General features: G+C 36.2%; 1 protein-coding gene across 3 annotated transcripts in view; it reads right to left on the bottom strand.

The window, feature by feature from the left end:
- LOC126973823 (SET domain-containing protein SmydA-8-like) overlaps nucleotides 1-15,314 on the bottom strand; it is a 37,339-nt gene that overhangs the window by 3,615 nt on the left and 18,410 nt on the right. The window contains exons 1-7 of one of the 3 annotated variants that reach the window (XM_050821168.1): nucleotides 10,139-10,279; nucleotides 9,702-9,838; nucleotides 8,531-8,668; nucleotides 7,737-7,898; nucleotides 6,313-6,502; nucleotides 5,649-5,849; nucleotides 3,454-3,686 (exon numbers count right to left, since the gene is read on the bottom strand). In XM_050821168.1, the coding sequence (XP_050677125.1) occupies nucleotides 3,454-3,686; nucleotides 5,649-5,849; nucleotides 6,313-6,502; nucleotides 7,737-7,898; nucleotides 8,531-8,668; nucleotides 9,702-9,838; nucleotides 10,139-10,159 (1,082 nt within the window). In that variant the 5' untranslated portion in view covers nucleotides 10,160-10,279. Of the gene's footprint in view, nucleotides 1-3,453; nucleotides 3,687-5,648; nucleotides 5,850-6,312; nucleotides 6,503-7,736; nucleotides 7,899-8,530; nucleotides 8,669-9,701; nucleotides 9,839-10,138; nucleotides 10,280-15,314 lie in introns of those variants that run through there. The other 2 variants (XM_050821167.1, XM_050821166.1) reach the window with 2 other exon arrangements.

Below are 15,314 nucleotides of genomic sequence, written 5' to 3'. Positions count from 1 at the left end.
AGCTATAGAAAACCGCATCAGTTCCAAAGATAATTTGATAGAGCGAGCTCAAAAAAACTTCTGCAAAAAAAACCCTCCCTAAGCGTTGGTTACTACTGCATGAATTCCTGCTCTAGAGGTCGCTCGCAATATATTAGCTATAGTATTACAAAAAAACCGATGATAATCTTTATCAACAAGGCACCAAACAATGCATTGTATTCAAGACAACAGTTTACAGTTTGTCATCAAGAATTATTAAAAAAAAACGCCTGGATGAAATGATGGAAGTCATGAGGTGGAAATACGCACTATTAGAATTCATTTATTCAGCAGATTTTTTATTTTTAAGCCATTTCATCACATTTGTTAATTTACGGTCAAAGTGTTTTTCAGACTTTTTTATATTTATAAAATTTATTTTTATAAATATAAAAAATTTATATGTTTATTTAAACGTAATAATTAAAAACAATATTATCTTTCATTTTACTTCAATATTAGGTTACAAAATAACATTCACAAGTAAGGCCACATTTTTATTTTAACCAAAATCGTTAAAAATCAAGGTAGGCGGTTAATTGTGCCGCTGAGTGTAGTTGCAAAAAATACTGCGATGGTAAAAAGAGTTCTTGTCTTAAAAAATAAGATTTTGTGCACTACAAAATGTCATAATAATTCCTCATGTAAGAATAAATAATTTTACTTATTTAACATTTTAATCTGGCAGTAAACTTAAGTTTTTTTTTTACAAAATTGTTATGTATCTTAAGTTTTTTATACTAATCATTTATGTAAACAATTTTATTCTGATTTTACTGTAACTAAAAGAAAGGTATTTTTCAAAAGTAATACTTTTAATTTAGGAGAACTCTAATTTGTCATTTTAATAAAGTTGATTTTAATTAAAAAAATACATGTTTCATTTGCCCGTTATTTTATAGGTAGTTTAACATTGATAAATATAACTAAAATCATTTTATTTTACACATTTCCGGTGGAACAACAGGTATTCTATACAATCCCTAGAAATTGTATTTATTACCTAGGTAAAGTATGTAATGGACAATGATATTCATAAATTGCCTGGACGACCCAGCTATTATATTTGTTGCCTAGGTATTTATTATATACAATACCGGATTATACAGATTGTCGGTAACATATATTATATTGGGAAGCAAATGTAAAAATATTGATTTCTTTAAATAAATCTCTAAGTGAATCACGAAGTCTTAATTTATATAAGGGTCTCTTTCTTTATTATTGAACTTTGTAATACAAAAATGTCCTTTATATCAGCTGCTTGTCCCCATACCAACATAACATTATTTTTTTACAGCAAAAACAACCGATCTAAGTCTTCCTGACAAGATAGTCATATAAGGATTCCATTCCAGACGTTAATTTTAGCATTTGTAAAAATTAATATATTCAGTCATAAATTTGGTATTAGTACTAGTACTAGCGTAATAAACAAACATCTCCTCATTGCGGCGAAACCAAATTTAAAATGTTCATGTGTCCTACTTTTACAGATGTAAAAGTAGGACACATGTTTTGTTTTTGCTTTTGGTCAATCCCTATGACAAATATTGATAAACGGCGAAAGTAGTATTGAAGAATCAGTATTTCCCTGTAAAATGTTTCTTAAGTTTGATTGTTGCTTTACGTAACAATACAATCTAATAAAGAACACGACACCATTATATTTTTTAATTAATATCCGTTAAAACACAGAATAATAACGATAAAAACACTAAACTTAAAACGTGGACCAATTTGACAGGAGACTAATGGACACTAAATTGTTTCAAAATGGTTTCGTGGTCTTCATCTATTCCGTCTCTTGAATACAATAACAATTTATTATTACTAAATCAACACACTACTTTTAAAGGTCTTATTATTCATTATGATTACTAGAGACCGGATTATATGCAAATGCATATTGCATATGCTTTTTTCGTTCGATGCTTTTCATAGTAGGACGGGACCTCCGATCGCTATATATCGTTTAAAAAAACCTCGCTCTGATTAGCACTTATTTTGCTTACATACCTACGAGTATAAAAACGCTCGAAACTCAAGGATTGCAGTTGAATGAATCTATCCAGCTTATGAAGAAAATTCGTCTTATGAACTCCTCGTTGCCAGATTCATTCCCGAGTAAACTCAAAGAAAAGTTTGAAAACATATTGAGTAACAACCCAGGGTTTGAACCCTCGTGCGAAATTGATAGTTTCATCAACGGGATGGGTGAAATTTTTCCCGGCACAGTAAGCCCAAACATTGCACCCAAACTTAAAATCTGCCCAGTAACCTCAGTAGACGTAGACCGCACATTTTCCGCTTACAAAAATTTATTCAGCGATCGTAGACACAATTTGTCTACAGAACATTTAGAACAGTACTTAGTAGTACATATTTTTAAAGGTAAATCTTATATTTCATTGTTACCTAAGTAGGTATATCTTGTAATAGCTTTTTTCACAAATACGATTGTCAGTACAAGCCTTTATAAAATAAAATAAAAATATGACTTTTTATTTTTTGTATGAATATTTTGGCCCTTTTTATGGATTTTCGTGCATATTTTAGTTATTTTACTTGCATATTTGCATGCATATTTTGGGCATTTTTTGTAGCATATAATCCGGTCTCTGATTACTATTCATATCGCTTACATTTTCAGCTTGTATATTTAGTTCAAAAATTGGGAAAGTGTTATCTGCAACTAATATTGTCCTCTCACATAATTTTTTTACTTAGAAAGGCAGGTCATTTAGATAAATCAGAAAAAGCAATGGACCTAATATAGAACCCTGCGGCACGCCCATAACAATAGGCCCCTTTACGACTGTTTTATTTATAGCCCTGGTTAGTAATTGGGCACTCAAATATGATGTAATTATTTTAAAGTTTATTGAGACGCCGTAATGTTGCAACTTGCCCAATAAGGTTTTATTTTCTACACAGTAAAACCCCTTTTACACGTCACAGATTACACTTAGAGCATCTTGTTTATTTTTCCAGGCATCAAATATATGTTAACACCTGCATCTGTCCTATTTATACCCTTAGTAATACCGAATTATCGGTCACGAAACAGTATATTCAATGTAAAATAAAAAAGCAATTTTGAAAAAAGGTAATGTGGAAATAGGAAGAAAAATGAAAAATGATGTTTTACGAGTTTTTTGGTTTATAATTTTTATAATTATCCAGGTGGTTTTAATTTTATTAATTATTATTGGATGAGGTATATAATTTTGTGTGTAATCTATAATAAATATATATATATATATATATATATATATATATTCTATCTATCTATCTCAGCATAAAGTTCAATCATTGGCATTGCTAAATAGATATGTAATTTTATACAAATCGATAATTTTCTTTTAAAATCAAACTATATAACTTCAATTGGTCAGCGAATGAAAGCTTTTATTAATATATAATATATACCTCATGAGCATGGCCTGCGCGGCCCCCGCGGGCATGCTGTACTCGCAGCGGCCGTCCACACAGCGCCACACAGCCGCCGGCTCCAGCGGCGCGGTGGACAGCACCCGGCCCCCGCACTTGGGGCAGCGGAACGCACTTACATACGTGCCGAGCTCGCTCGGGTCTGAGCATCTCTTGCAACAGCACTCGAAGAACTTACTCAGACGAATGTGTTCGCGTCGTTTAAGAGTTCCCTGAAATTCAAAGACAAGCGTTAAATTGTGAAATTCATCGCCACCACCGGGATGTGTGGTGTTCCTGTATAGTGCGGTTTTTAAGGATCTTACTTCTGAAACAACCGTACCTTGTGCGGTGCTCCCAGGTCGTAACGACATTGGTTTCTTAAAAAATAAACGCGGACATCTATCTAAAGGGCTGGTAGCAGTATCATGATAACTATAGAGTCTAATATATAGGAAAGTATGAGTGGCGCTGATTGCTTATAATATCTTTGGCTATACTATTTGTATCTGGCTGGTTTTGATGACAGTAAAACGTTTCAAAAAAGAAACAAATTAATAAAATTTGTTTCCCGATATTTTTCATTTTATCGAAATGAGAAAATCTAATGAAGAAATCTAATACGATTAAGGACCTAATGCATTGTAAGTAAGAATAGGACAAAATCCACTCTGCTCGCACTGTTACGGATAAAATTGTCGCCATTTTTGAAAAAGAGGAGCAAAATCGGCATATAAATAATTACCACATAGCTCAAGAATTGGGAATTGACTACAGTTTTGACCTATTTGAAAAAAAAAAGCTAGGTACAAAAAATATGAATATGTTAACTTAATAAGCCAGCTCACTGAAACAAATCTATTGAACCGTGAACATTTGCGATTTTTTATTGAGACGGGATGAAACCGAACCGTTTTTGAAGAAACTGACAACTACTTAGTGATGAAAATTGGATCAAGACAGAATCATCCGATAAAGATATAGGTCAAAGATTGGTCCTAGGCTTTATTTATAGTAAAACGCAGGTTAACTCGCAATATAGTCATGCTCTGGTAGAATTGAAAGGGCATTATTAATTATTAGCTTTAATATATTATTTTTTAATTTTTTTTAAATAATAGCCGGACAGAAATATCGACTTGGTTCTCTACTTATAACAACTGATGAGATTCTAGCAAGAATTTGAGAGAAAGCGGTCGGAATTGATCAAAAGAAAGTCTGTGGTGTTGCATACTGATAACTCTAGACCGCAAACATCTTTAGCCACTCAGCAAAAAGTTTGAGAGTTTGGCTGGGAGGTGTTATGCCTCTGCCATATAACCCATTGCATCTTCAGATGTGCACCTATTTCGTTTTCTTCAGAACTACGTAGGATGTGTCAGGTTAACATCAAGACAGGCCATGCCAAAACTACTTGTCATGTTTATTTGATCAGGGGTCATGTCAGAATCACAAAATTATACATTTTATAGAAATGATTGTACCTATTACTTTATTACTGTAGAACAAATAGTTTTTGACGACATGCAAGCTGGAGACCATACAAGTAGTCCTGATCTTAATTGGAATTATTACGGTCTCTTTAATGGAGTATGACATGGTAAACACCATAATAATACGGAGTCGCAAAAACAAATAAAAAGCTAACTTTGGCATGGATGAAGTATTTATTCGGAAACTGGCCACAAAATTATAATTATTGTATTATATTACCAGTACCACATTTAAAATATGAATACAATTTCATTTGAGAATTCTAAAGTATACACAAATTTATTGAACAGAAATATACTTTTGTCAACGTTGCAATGGCTTGATCGTTTCATTTAATGAAGCAGACATCATAAATGTTTTCGTGGAAATTAACATATTTATCAAAATGAAGAACACAACATCTTATTTTCTTACTAGATTGCTAACTGTATGAATATTTTTTCAACACTGAACTTAGTACACACGCACTCTGCTGGTGCATTTTAAAACTAATTCATGTTCCAATTAAGTATCAGCACAATTCGGCATTGTGCGGCACTGAGTCGCATTATGCTCTGTAATTGGAAAACTACTAATAATGCTTATACATTACTGTTTCACGGCTGAAATTCGCGCCGTTGTGGTACACATAATCTAGCCGGCATCTTGTGCAAAGGATCCTCCCACTGGTACAGTAGATGTTTGCCTTGTATCTAACTCACCTGTAGCGTGTACGCATAGCACAGTGAGATGACGTCACCGGCGCGGTGCGGCACGGCCGCACGCACGGTCAGCGGCCGGCCCGCGCTGCGCTCGGCGTCCGTGTGCGTGGTGCTCGGCGTACAGTCGTGCGCGAGGAGGAAGGCCGCGTCGTACAGGGCGCGAGCGTTCATGCCGCTCCCTCCCACTTCGAATGCGTTAACCTACATTGTAAAACATTTGTGATTATTACTCAAATAAAATTTCTCTTCCGACTGAGCTAACCGTTCGAGTGATGTATCGTCATAAAATCTTGTATGTTGTACGTAAAGTTAAGCTCTTAACAGAACATAGTACAGCTCAGTTCTTACCAATGATTAAAATAATTTGTGAAATATAATATTTGAAAGCGTTACAATAACCAAATTGTTTGCAACGTCGAACGAAACGACAACCTATTTTTGTTCTTTTTTTGTGTTTTACTTATGGTGCTGGTGGCTGTATCGGTTTAAGCGCTTTGCCTGTCCTAGTAGTGGAAGGAACAAAAGAATTCATACGAATTTCAAAGTTCACTCAAGTCATTTTACTCCCTAGACGTCTTTCAAAATATTTTTTACCTCTGCGTTTCGAAAGGACTTTAACTTGATAATTTTTATCTTTATATCAACTATTCAATCATCCACTTACTTCTAAGATACCGCACACTGTGTGTATTTCTTCCTCATCAAACTGCAGACCCCACTTCTGTAGTCGGCGTACCACGTTTTTCTCATTCATTGGCCAAATGTCGCCTCTAGCTTTTCGGAGCTCGTTGTGTGCTTCCATGGCTGCTATTGCCGCCCATTTCTCTGGATCTGCTTTCTTCAACAGCAAACATCTGTGGATAGTTTTAATATAGGCATTAGCACACTAGATTTCTGGAATGGCCATTGCCATTTTAAAATATTGCTTTTAGGTAAAACATAGATGTGAAATAATCAAGGAAAAGTTACAAATTAGAACCTTTGCCGCTATTTAAGATTTACAATTAACATATTAACAAGAATTAACGCGGGCAATCAATTATCTTGTATCCTATATTGAGCTCAAAAAATTATTACGCAACTTATTCCCTTGTTTCGGTTGGTATATTGATACGCATTTCGGAAAGTGTTCGAAGTAATTTGACCAATTTATTAAAATACAAGGGTTCCTAGTAAGCCAGCTAATTCTGTAAACATTAGGGGTTGGATAAGACGTAGGTATCCTTTCTGAAGCTAATATAGAGATGATGCCAGGTAGTGTTGGGTTAACTGTGTCATGTGTAAAATATATTATCAGATTGTTAAGTTTTATTTATATGCAAGCCACAGAGATAACAAACAGATCTTTCAGAATTTGATTTCGGATGTCTAACGTCTAACATAATATAGAATATAAAATTTGTATTATGTTTCCAGAGACATCTGAATTCCAAATGATGCCTTTCTGATGTTTATTAGCATCATATTTTTAATTATGAAACGAATAATGATTTTAAAAATGGCTTGCCTTACACAGACTGCAAAAATTTCAGTACCTATAAACCACGTTTGGCGTTGAAAGCAGAAACCTGCAATGGAAAAGGACAGAAAAGGTTGATCTACTCTACCTGAGCGTTATTCTGCCACAAATAAGGTTTGTTTTATTAACACAATAATAAGTAATTATTTTAAGTATTTTTTTTTTGTATTTAGGGGGTAAATGAGCAAGTAGCTCACCTAATCGAAATTGAGCACCAGACCTTCCATCGGCAATACCAGAAGATTGAGATATTGCCGCGTTTCAAGGTCGAGGACCCTGAGTAGTTTCGGTTTGAGAATACTTCAGTGGGAAGATGATGTTACAAAGTATGGTGGACAATAAAATCTTACTAAACGCGAAGCAAGACATGAAAGTGATGCAGGTGAAATTTCGAAGTAATGTCCGGTGGTGGCATTTAGCTACTGGTAGTTTCCCGGTTTTCCCGGCGAATTAACCAAAGTCCCTGTGGAATTAATAGAATTAACTTTATTTGCAATTGAAAATATATTTGATTTTTAAATAAAAATCAAGTTGTTATGGTTTAGGTGATGTTAACTATTTGTACCTGCCTCAATGGCATTAGTGCGTGGTAGGAGTCCTTCAAGTCCTCAATCTTGCCATAGTTAGGAGTAGCTGCGTGCAGCGCCTCACATTCGTACGTCGAGTGACCCGTGTACTTCCCCAGCCCCGGACACTTGCTGCTGCACAGGGGCCACTCGCAGCCGACACATCTTGAAATTAAACCAGTCTTATACTTTAGATCTGCAATTTTTGTCATTTTTCATAAAACCTTTTCATCATTTAAATTACAATCAACCCTCAAGCTAGAAGCAATTTGTTTTGAAAGCAAGAATAAGAACTTTTCTGATAGTCCCTATTAAGGGGAAGACACTATATTCTTGTGATTTCTACAATACATTTGATATTCTCTGGATGTGTACAACGACAGACCATATATTATTTTGTCCCCAGCACGTTGAAATGTAACATGACACGGATACTTCTGAAATAGAGCCATTTCAATTTTCATCTAAAACAAAGTAAGTAGCCATAAAACAGTAAACCATCTAGGATAAATTTCGCATCGAATGGTGGTAGTTTCATGTCGACACGATCAGTGGCTTAGGCGTGATTGAGCCTCAAACAAAGACCATAAATAAAAAATAAATAATATAAATGCATAACATATTGGAAATAACTCGCAATAAAGCAAACATTTATAAATAGACAAACATTAATAATCGAAGTATCTGTATCATAATAGAGAAGGTCTGTCTCTAGCAACCGTGAGAACAGAAGATAATTCTTCTTGTCGATCAATTCTTTGATGACACTGATTTAGCATGCAATATGTTCTACTAACTTGGGTGTTTTTGCTTCATCTAGTTCCCGGTAGCAACCCAGGCAGATGAGTCCACATCCACTGCAAGGACCAACGGCTAATGCTATGGCTTCTACGATCACCTCGCCCGCACTTATGTCTCGGTTCGCAACAATGTATCTGGAGGAAGATAGATTATAATTATAGTCCACCAACATTGGATAAACATGTCTATTCATAAACAATTCATTATGTTTTAAAAGTGATAACCTTCACTTATAGGTTTAATACACAAATAAAATTATCATTTTAAAAACATAACAAATTGTTTAGATTTGCAAGAGGGACATCTCAAGTCAATTTCCCAATATGCAAATATTGAGGTTACCAACTGTACAGTTGTGCCTGTAGATGAAGCCACAACTTGAGAGTTGAACAAAGCATACGAGATTTTATGACGATACGTCATTCGAACGGTTAGCTCAGTTGGAAGAGCACTCGCACGGAACACGAGAGGATAACCTCTCGTGTTATGTCAATTCATAAAATTCAAAAACACCAAGTCCATAAACTGAGTTCCTGCAATTACTGGCGAACTTACCGTAGGCATAAAATTATAAGCAAAAGCACCAAACTACCACTTTATCACTATTTACAGGTTATTACAATGTTATGTTACATGTGAAATTTTCAATAATGAATGAAAAACGACTACCAATTGACGACTTATAATTAGCCCTTGTGGTTAGTGACCCTGCCTACTGAGTAAGCGGTCCCGGGTTCGAATCCCGGTAAGTGCAAATATTTATTTGATGAATGTAGATGCTTGTTTTCGAGTCATAGATATTTAAATATGTTTAAGTACTTAAGTTTTTACCTAAGCATTAAATATTCGTTGTTTTGCAGTAACAGTACAGGCTCTGCTTAGTTTGGTGCAAGATAATTTGTGTAATAGTGACAAAATAGTAAACTGTAATAAGATAACTTATTAAATACTATTTGGCCCGTCAGACATTGTTCTATTCATAATAAAAAACCTCCAATAAATAACGTAATTCTGTTCTATGTTGACCACTACTTGACGAAAGGAATATTCCAACCAAATTTCAAGACTCTACGCCTCATGGTTGGAGAAATCAAGTAACATAGAAAATATTTTCGAAGTCGATAAATAATTTGCAAATACAATAAGTAGATACACTTCTAGTCTCACCTCCCCATCAGGTCGGAATGCTTAACATCGTAACATAACTTGTTTGTAGCCGGCTCGCTCTCCTTGACGTCCTGTTCCTCTGGATCCTGGATAACATTCTCCTTGTTTCTACCATCTTGTTTGTTCCTTTTCTTCTGCTGTAATCAAAATATTTTATCGCACATTGATATCAGGCTTGAAGACAAATAGAAAAACGTTAAAATAAATTTAATAATTTGGTTTTAATATTAACTATTAAATGAGAAAGTAAATGTTGTATTATGGTGGTTTAGCTTCACGTTCTTTCACAAACTTTAAACTTCTTCTAAACAAGTAAACTTTATGTTATATTAGACACAATCTTTAATGTAAACAAAAAATTGGCACTCATACACTGGAATTCATGGCGAGAATTTGTCGCTTGCTGAAAGTAAACGAGAATATCGAAAATAACGCACACATAATATACAGCGCAGCATCCGAGCTGAAGACCGCGACAGGTTTCATGAATGATCTGGAGACGAGTAGTCGGCCGTGTCGTCCGGGAGTTATGAATGGGAGCCCTGGTAGGCGGTGTTTGGGTGTATTTCTGTTACCACTTGAGTCCACGTGCCAACGTAAAAGTCCAGTTTTGCTGCCAATAACGTACGTGGCCGCGAGCGTTGTGGCTTGCGAGTGCCGGGTGGCGACTGTCGGAAGGCTCATAAGTGCCGTATAAAGGATAATCCACTTTAAGTACTTCTAATTCAGCCTTTGTAGATTAATAGTTATGAAGCCATACATTGTAATGAACAAAAATTTTTGTTTTCATCATTGTCTTTGGAATTTGATAGAAAAATACTGTTTTTTAATTTGTGGCAGTATTTGAGTACTCGTCCGCATTTACAGCAGAATATTAACAAGCATTGGTATATTACTCATATTATTAATATTTCTTCAAAATTGACATCGTTACATCATTTGTATACACTACCTCCATTATTTGACATATTTCTTGACATTATTTGACATTATAGTTCACGATATATGATTGCTTTTTGCTTAAACGCTTCAAACATATCTGTTGGCTAGGAATTAGATCGGCTCCTTGCCAGTACCGAGTCCATTATCTCTTCTCTTTGGAACTACAAACTACTTTTCAGCAGAATTTTATGATGAGATCAAGTGAGTTAATGCGTAATAGCGTAAGCTAACAGTCAAACATACAAACTCACATTCACACTCACTATGATGTTAGTAAGTAGTCCATAAAATCTTAAATTTCCAGTTCCGGTCCCAATCTAATATAACAGGTCAAAAAACTTGGCACATGCCCCGGCTAATTGCTGTTTTAAACATCCACAATACGATACTATTCAGTTCAGTCAAATTTTTTGGATCGTATTCAAATAAAACTGAATTCTCTTCAATTCAAATAATTGTGTCATTCATTAATTATTTCTATTCTCGTAGAGCTTATGAAACAGTTTAAATGTTGTGCAACAAATAACAACAATGCCTAATCTTATTTAAAACTCTCGTGTCACAATGTTAGTAACCTTACTCCTCCGAAACGGCTTTACTGATTTTTACCAAATTTTATATGCATATTCAGTAGGTCTGAGAATCGGCTACAATACAACACATAATTTACCATAATTTTACATCCCCCTAAATGTTAAGGGCAGTCCACCCCAATTTTTTTTTAATTTTTTTTATTTTTATTTTATTACGATTCAGCATTGAAAAATACATACAAATTTAAATTTTACCTTCTACGATCTACAACTATTTTTGTATCACGATTTTTATATTATTCTGTTCCATCCACCAAACCGATATAGGGTTGCAAGATGGCAATCGAATACAATAATTGTAGTGCGATATATTTGGTAGATTTAAGAATCGGTTGCATCAAAATTTTTATAATTGATTTGTTTTAAATATGTTTGCTGGGTCAGCTAGTATGTCATAAATATCTTGCAAGTTGGAATAACAAATATATGACAATTTTTCAGTCAATAATTGCAAAGTGTAGTGATGTCTGTGGAAATGGAGAAAGTATAAATCCTAGTTAAGAAAAATTTAAAATTTGAGAGTGAAATTTGGACTGGCGAATAGTTCGATACCAAGATGTAATTGCAATGGAGAGTTATTGATTAAAGGATAGGTAGGTACTCACTAGCTTTTATAAATTCGCGCTCCCTCGGGAAATAAAAAAACTTGGGATAAAATTAAGCATGATATTTTCTTTTTAGATGCACATAAAACTTTTACCAGTGGCTCCTTTGCACAGGAAGCCGGCTAGATTATGGGTACTACAACGGCGCCTATTTCTGGCGTGAAGCAGTAATGTAATAACATTACTGCTAGTATTTCGTTCTAAAGGGGCCGTAGCTAGTGAAATTACTGGGCAAATGAGACTTTACATTTTATGTTTGAAGGTGACGAGCGCAATTTTAAAGCCATTCAGATTTTTTTGAGTTTTGTAATAATCGTACGAAAGAACGTCCTGCTAGTCTCTACCCTTATTTTCATAAAAAAAAATAGTCCAATACAATAAGCTTTGATATTAATAATTGTTTCTCATATAAAACTGCAAGCAACGCAGCAACAACAAAGTATCACAAGAATGAGTTCAGAAGAGCTGATTGAAATATAAAAATAGACGATAATAGGCAACAACGAAGCTAGAGTCGTAATTCGCAAAGCTTTAGAAGTTTCAACATAAAAGATTCACTGATTTAGATATCGCTTGTGTTTATACTTTATAGCCTTGTTTGATATTTCATTATATTATTACAACATATTCTATTTTATGACTGAGCTGAAATGAAATAGACCTCATCCCACATTACAGAACGTTGCTACCGGTAGCACTATAAATAATTATTATAGCTTTAATGTATATAATATTATCATAACAGCTAACTGGTAACCAATATAGCGTTATTGCCTTAAATCACACCCATGTGTAAACTGTCAATTCAAATTCAGATATTTTTATTCAAAATAGGATGTGACATCACTTATTGAAAGTCACAAACTACCATCTATTCCAAAACGAATGCCTCAAACTCAGTGGGTTTTTTTTTCATCGAAAAAATATGTTTATAAAGTAATTTTGTACCATCAAACTTATTGTTTAATAGCCTGAGGGCGGTCGCTCCATTCCCAATCTGTGGTATCATTAAGAAAGTCATTTATGTTATAGTATATAGTAACCTTTACCATACAAACGTTTTTTAACAGCTTTTGAATAACATAATGCTTTTGCTTTTAACATTTTCTGGGATCTTGTTGTAAAAGCATATACATCGCCCCACAGAAGACTTACTAACTCGACTTAGCCGAGTAGTAGGCATTATAAGTTTATGTCTGCTCCTGGTGTTAACATTATTACGAATATTTCTGATGGCAAATAAAGAACTGCACATAGATGTTCACACTTTGCCAATGTATACAGATTTATACATTAGAGTATGAACGATTGAAACAATACGATAACTTTTCGTGATACCTTCTCCCGAATTTTTAACACTAAGAGTAGCTAAAAGCTTTCCTCATCAAAATGAACTATAGCCTCTTTAATTTATTCTCGATGAGTTGACTTCATTATGTCGACCAAAAGACATATATTCAATGATGTCTCCGTGATCAACTCAGTGAAAACTGGGAGTGATCACCGCATAGTAAGAGGCACATTGAATATCAATCCGAAACTGGAGCGGTCTCGACTGGTGATCCGCATCCATCCAGATCCAAAACCCCGAAAACTTTCAACTCGAATTGCAAAACCGCTTCGAATGCCTCGGTGACTGCGTAGACGTGGACGAGTATAACAACAGGTTCGTGTCAACTGTCCAAACGGCTGGGTCTAAGTTCTTCAATGTCAGCCATTCAAAAAGAACCAGAAAAATCTCAGACTATACCCTCAAATTGATGGATATAAGACGCCAAATGGCCCTTCAGTCCCCGGACGATGCTTCCCAGTATAGGCAGCTTAATAGACAGATCTCCAAGTCATTGACTCGCGATATACGCCGCCACAATACAGATTGTGTGAAGGACAAAGGCTCAAAAGTATTCGCACGAGATTTGTCTATCGGGTAGAGCCAACTGACAAAGCAAAGACCGGTGACGGCAGGGTCGTTTCGTCTAAGCCCGAACTTTTGAGGGAAGTCGAGAAGTTCTACGGACAGTTATACACGACCGCACGGGCACCTGTTACCAATAAGGCTGAAGACCCAAATTAACCCGACACTATACCGAAGATATCCCAGACGTCAGCCTGTACGAGATTAGTATGGCCCTAAAACAGCTTAAAAACAACAAGGCGCCGGGTGATGATGGAATTACAGCTGAGCTTCTGAGAGCTGGTGGTACCCCTGTACTTAAGACCCCCCAGAAACTATTCCATTCCGTCATCCTCGAGGGCAAAACGCCGCAGGCATGGCACAGAAGTATAGTAAACATGTTCTTCAAAAAGGGCGACAAAATGCTTTTGAAGAACTATAGGCCCATATAACTTCTGAGCCATTTATATAAGATGTTTTCTAGGGTTATCACGAATCGTCTCGTGCGCAGGCTCGACGACTTCCAGTCTCCCGAACAAGCCGGATTCCGAAAAGGCTTTACCACCATAGACCACATACATACGCTGCGGCAGGTTATACAGAAGACAGAGGAGTAAAACCAGTCACTATGCTTGGCGTTCGTAGACTATGAGAAAGCCTTTGATTCGACCGAGACCTGGGCGGTGCTTCAGTCTCTCCAAAGGTGCCATATTGATTACCGATATATCGAAGCGTTGAAGTGTTTATATAGAAACGCCAGCATGTCAGTCCGTCTCCAGGATCAGACCTCGAAGCCTATACGGCTGCAGCGGGGAGTCAGACAAGGCAATGTCATATCGCCCAAGCTGTTCACCGCTGCGTTGGAAGATGTCTTTAAGCTTCTGGACTGGAACGGACTGGGCATCAACATCAACGGCAAATACATCACTCACCTTCGATTCGCTGACGATATCGTAATCATGGCAGAGACCATGGAAGACTTAAGCCATATGTTCGATGGCCTCAATACAGCTTCCCAAAGGAGTAGGGCTCAAAATGAACATGGACAAGGCGAAGATCATGTCAAATGTCCATGTCGCACCTACTCCCATAACAATTTGGAACTGTACTCTCGAAATTGTTGACGAGTACGTCTACCTCCGACAAACAATCCAGTTAGGCAGGTCCAATTTCCAGAAGGAGGTCACTCATCGAATCTAACTCGGATGGGCAGCGTTCGGGAAGCTCCGTAAAATCTTCTCGTCCCAAATGCCGCAGTGTCTGAAGACGAAGGTTTTCAACCAGTGTGTGTTGCCAGTGATGACTTACGGTACACAAACGTGGTCGCTAACTATGGGCCTTATGAGAAAGCTTACGGTCGCTCAGAGGGCAATGGAGAGAGCTATGCTCAGAGTTTCCCTGCGAGATCGAATCAGAAATGAGGAGATCCGTAGGAGAACCAAAGTAACCAACATAGTCCAAACGATTGCGAAACTGAAGTGGCAGTAGGCAGGGCACATAGTCCGACGGACAGATGGTCATTGGGGCAGTAAAGTCCTCGAATGGAGACCACGTACCGGAAGACGCTGTTGCCAGGCCC

This window comes from Leptidea sinapis, chromosome 30 (assembly GCF_905404315.1).
Source record: "Leptidea sinapis chromosome 30, ilLepSina1.1, whole genome shotgun sequence".
NCBI lineage: Eukaryota > Metazoa > Arthropoda > Insecta > Lepidoptera > Pieridae > Leptidea > Leptidea sinapis.
The sequence above is the reverse complement of the archived record's forward strand: the minus strand, read 5'-3'. Positions and strand labels throughout refer to the sequence as shown.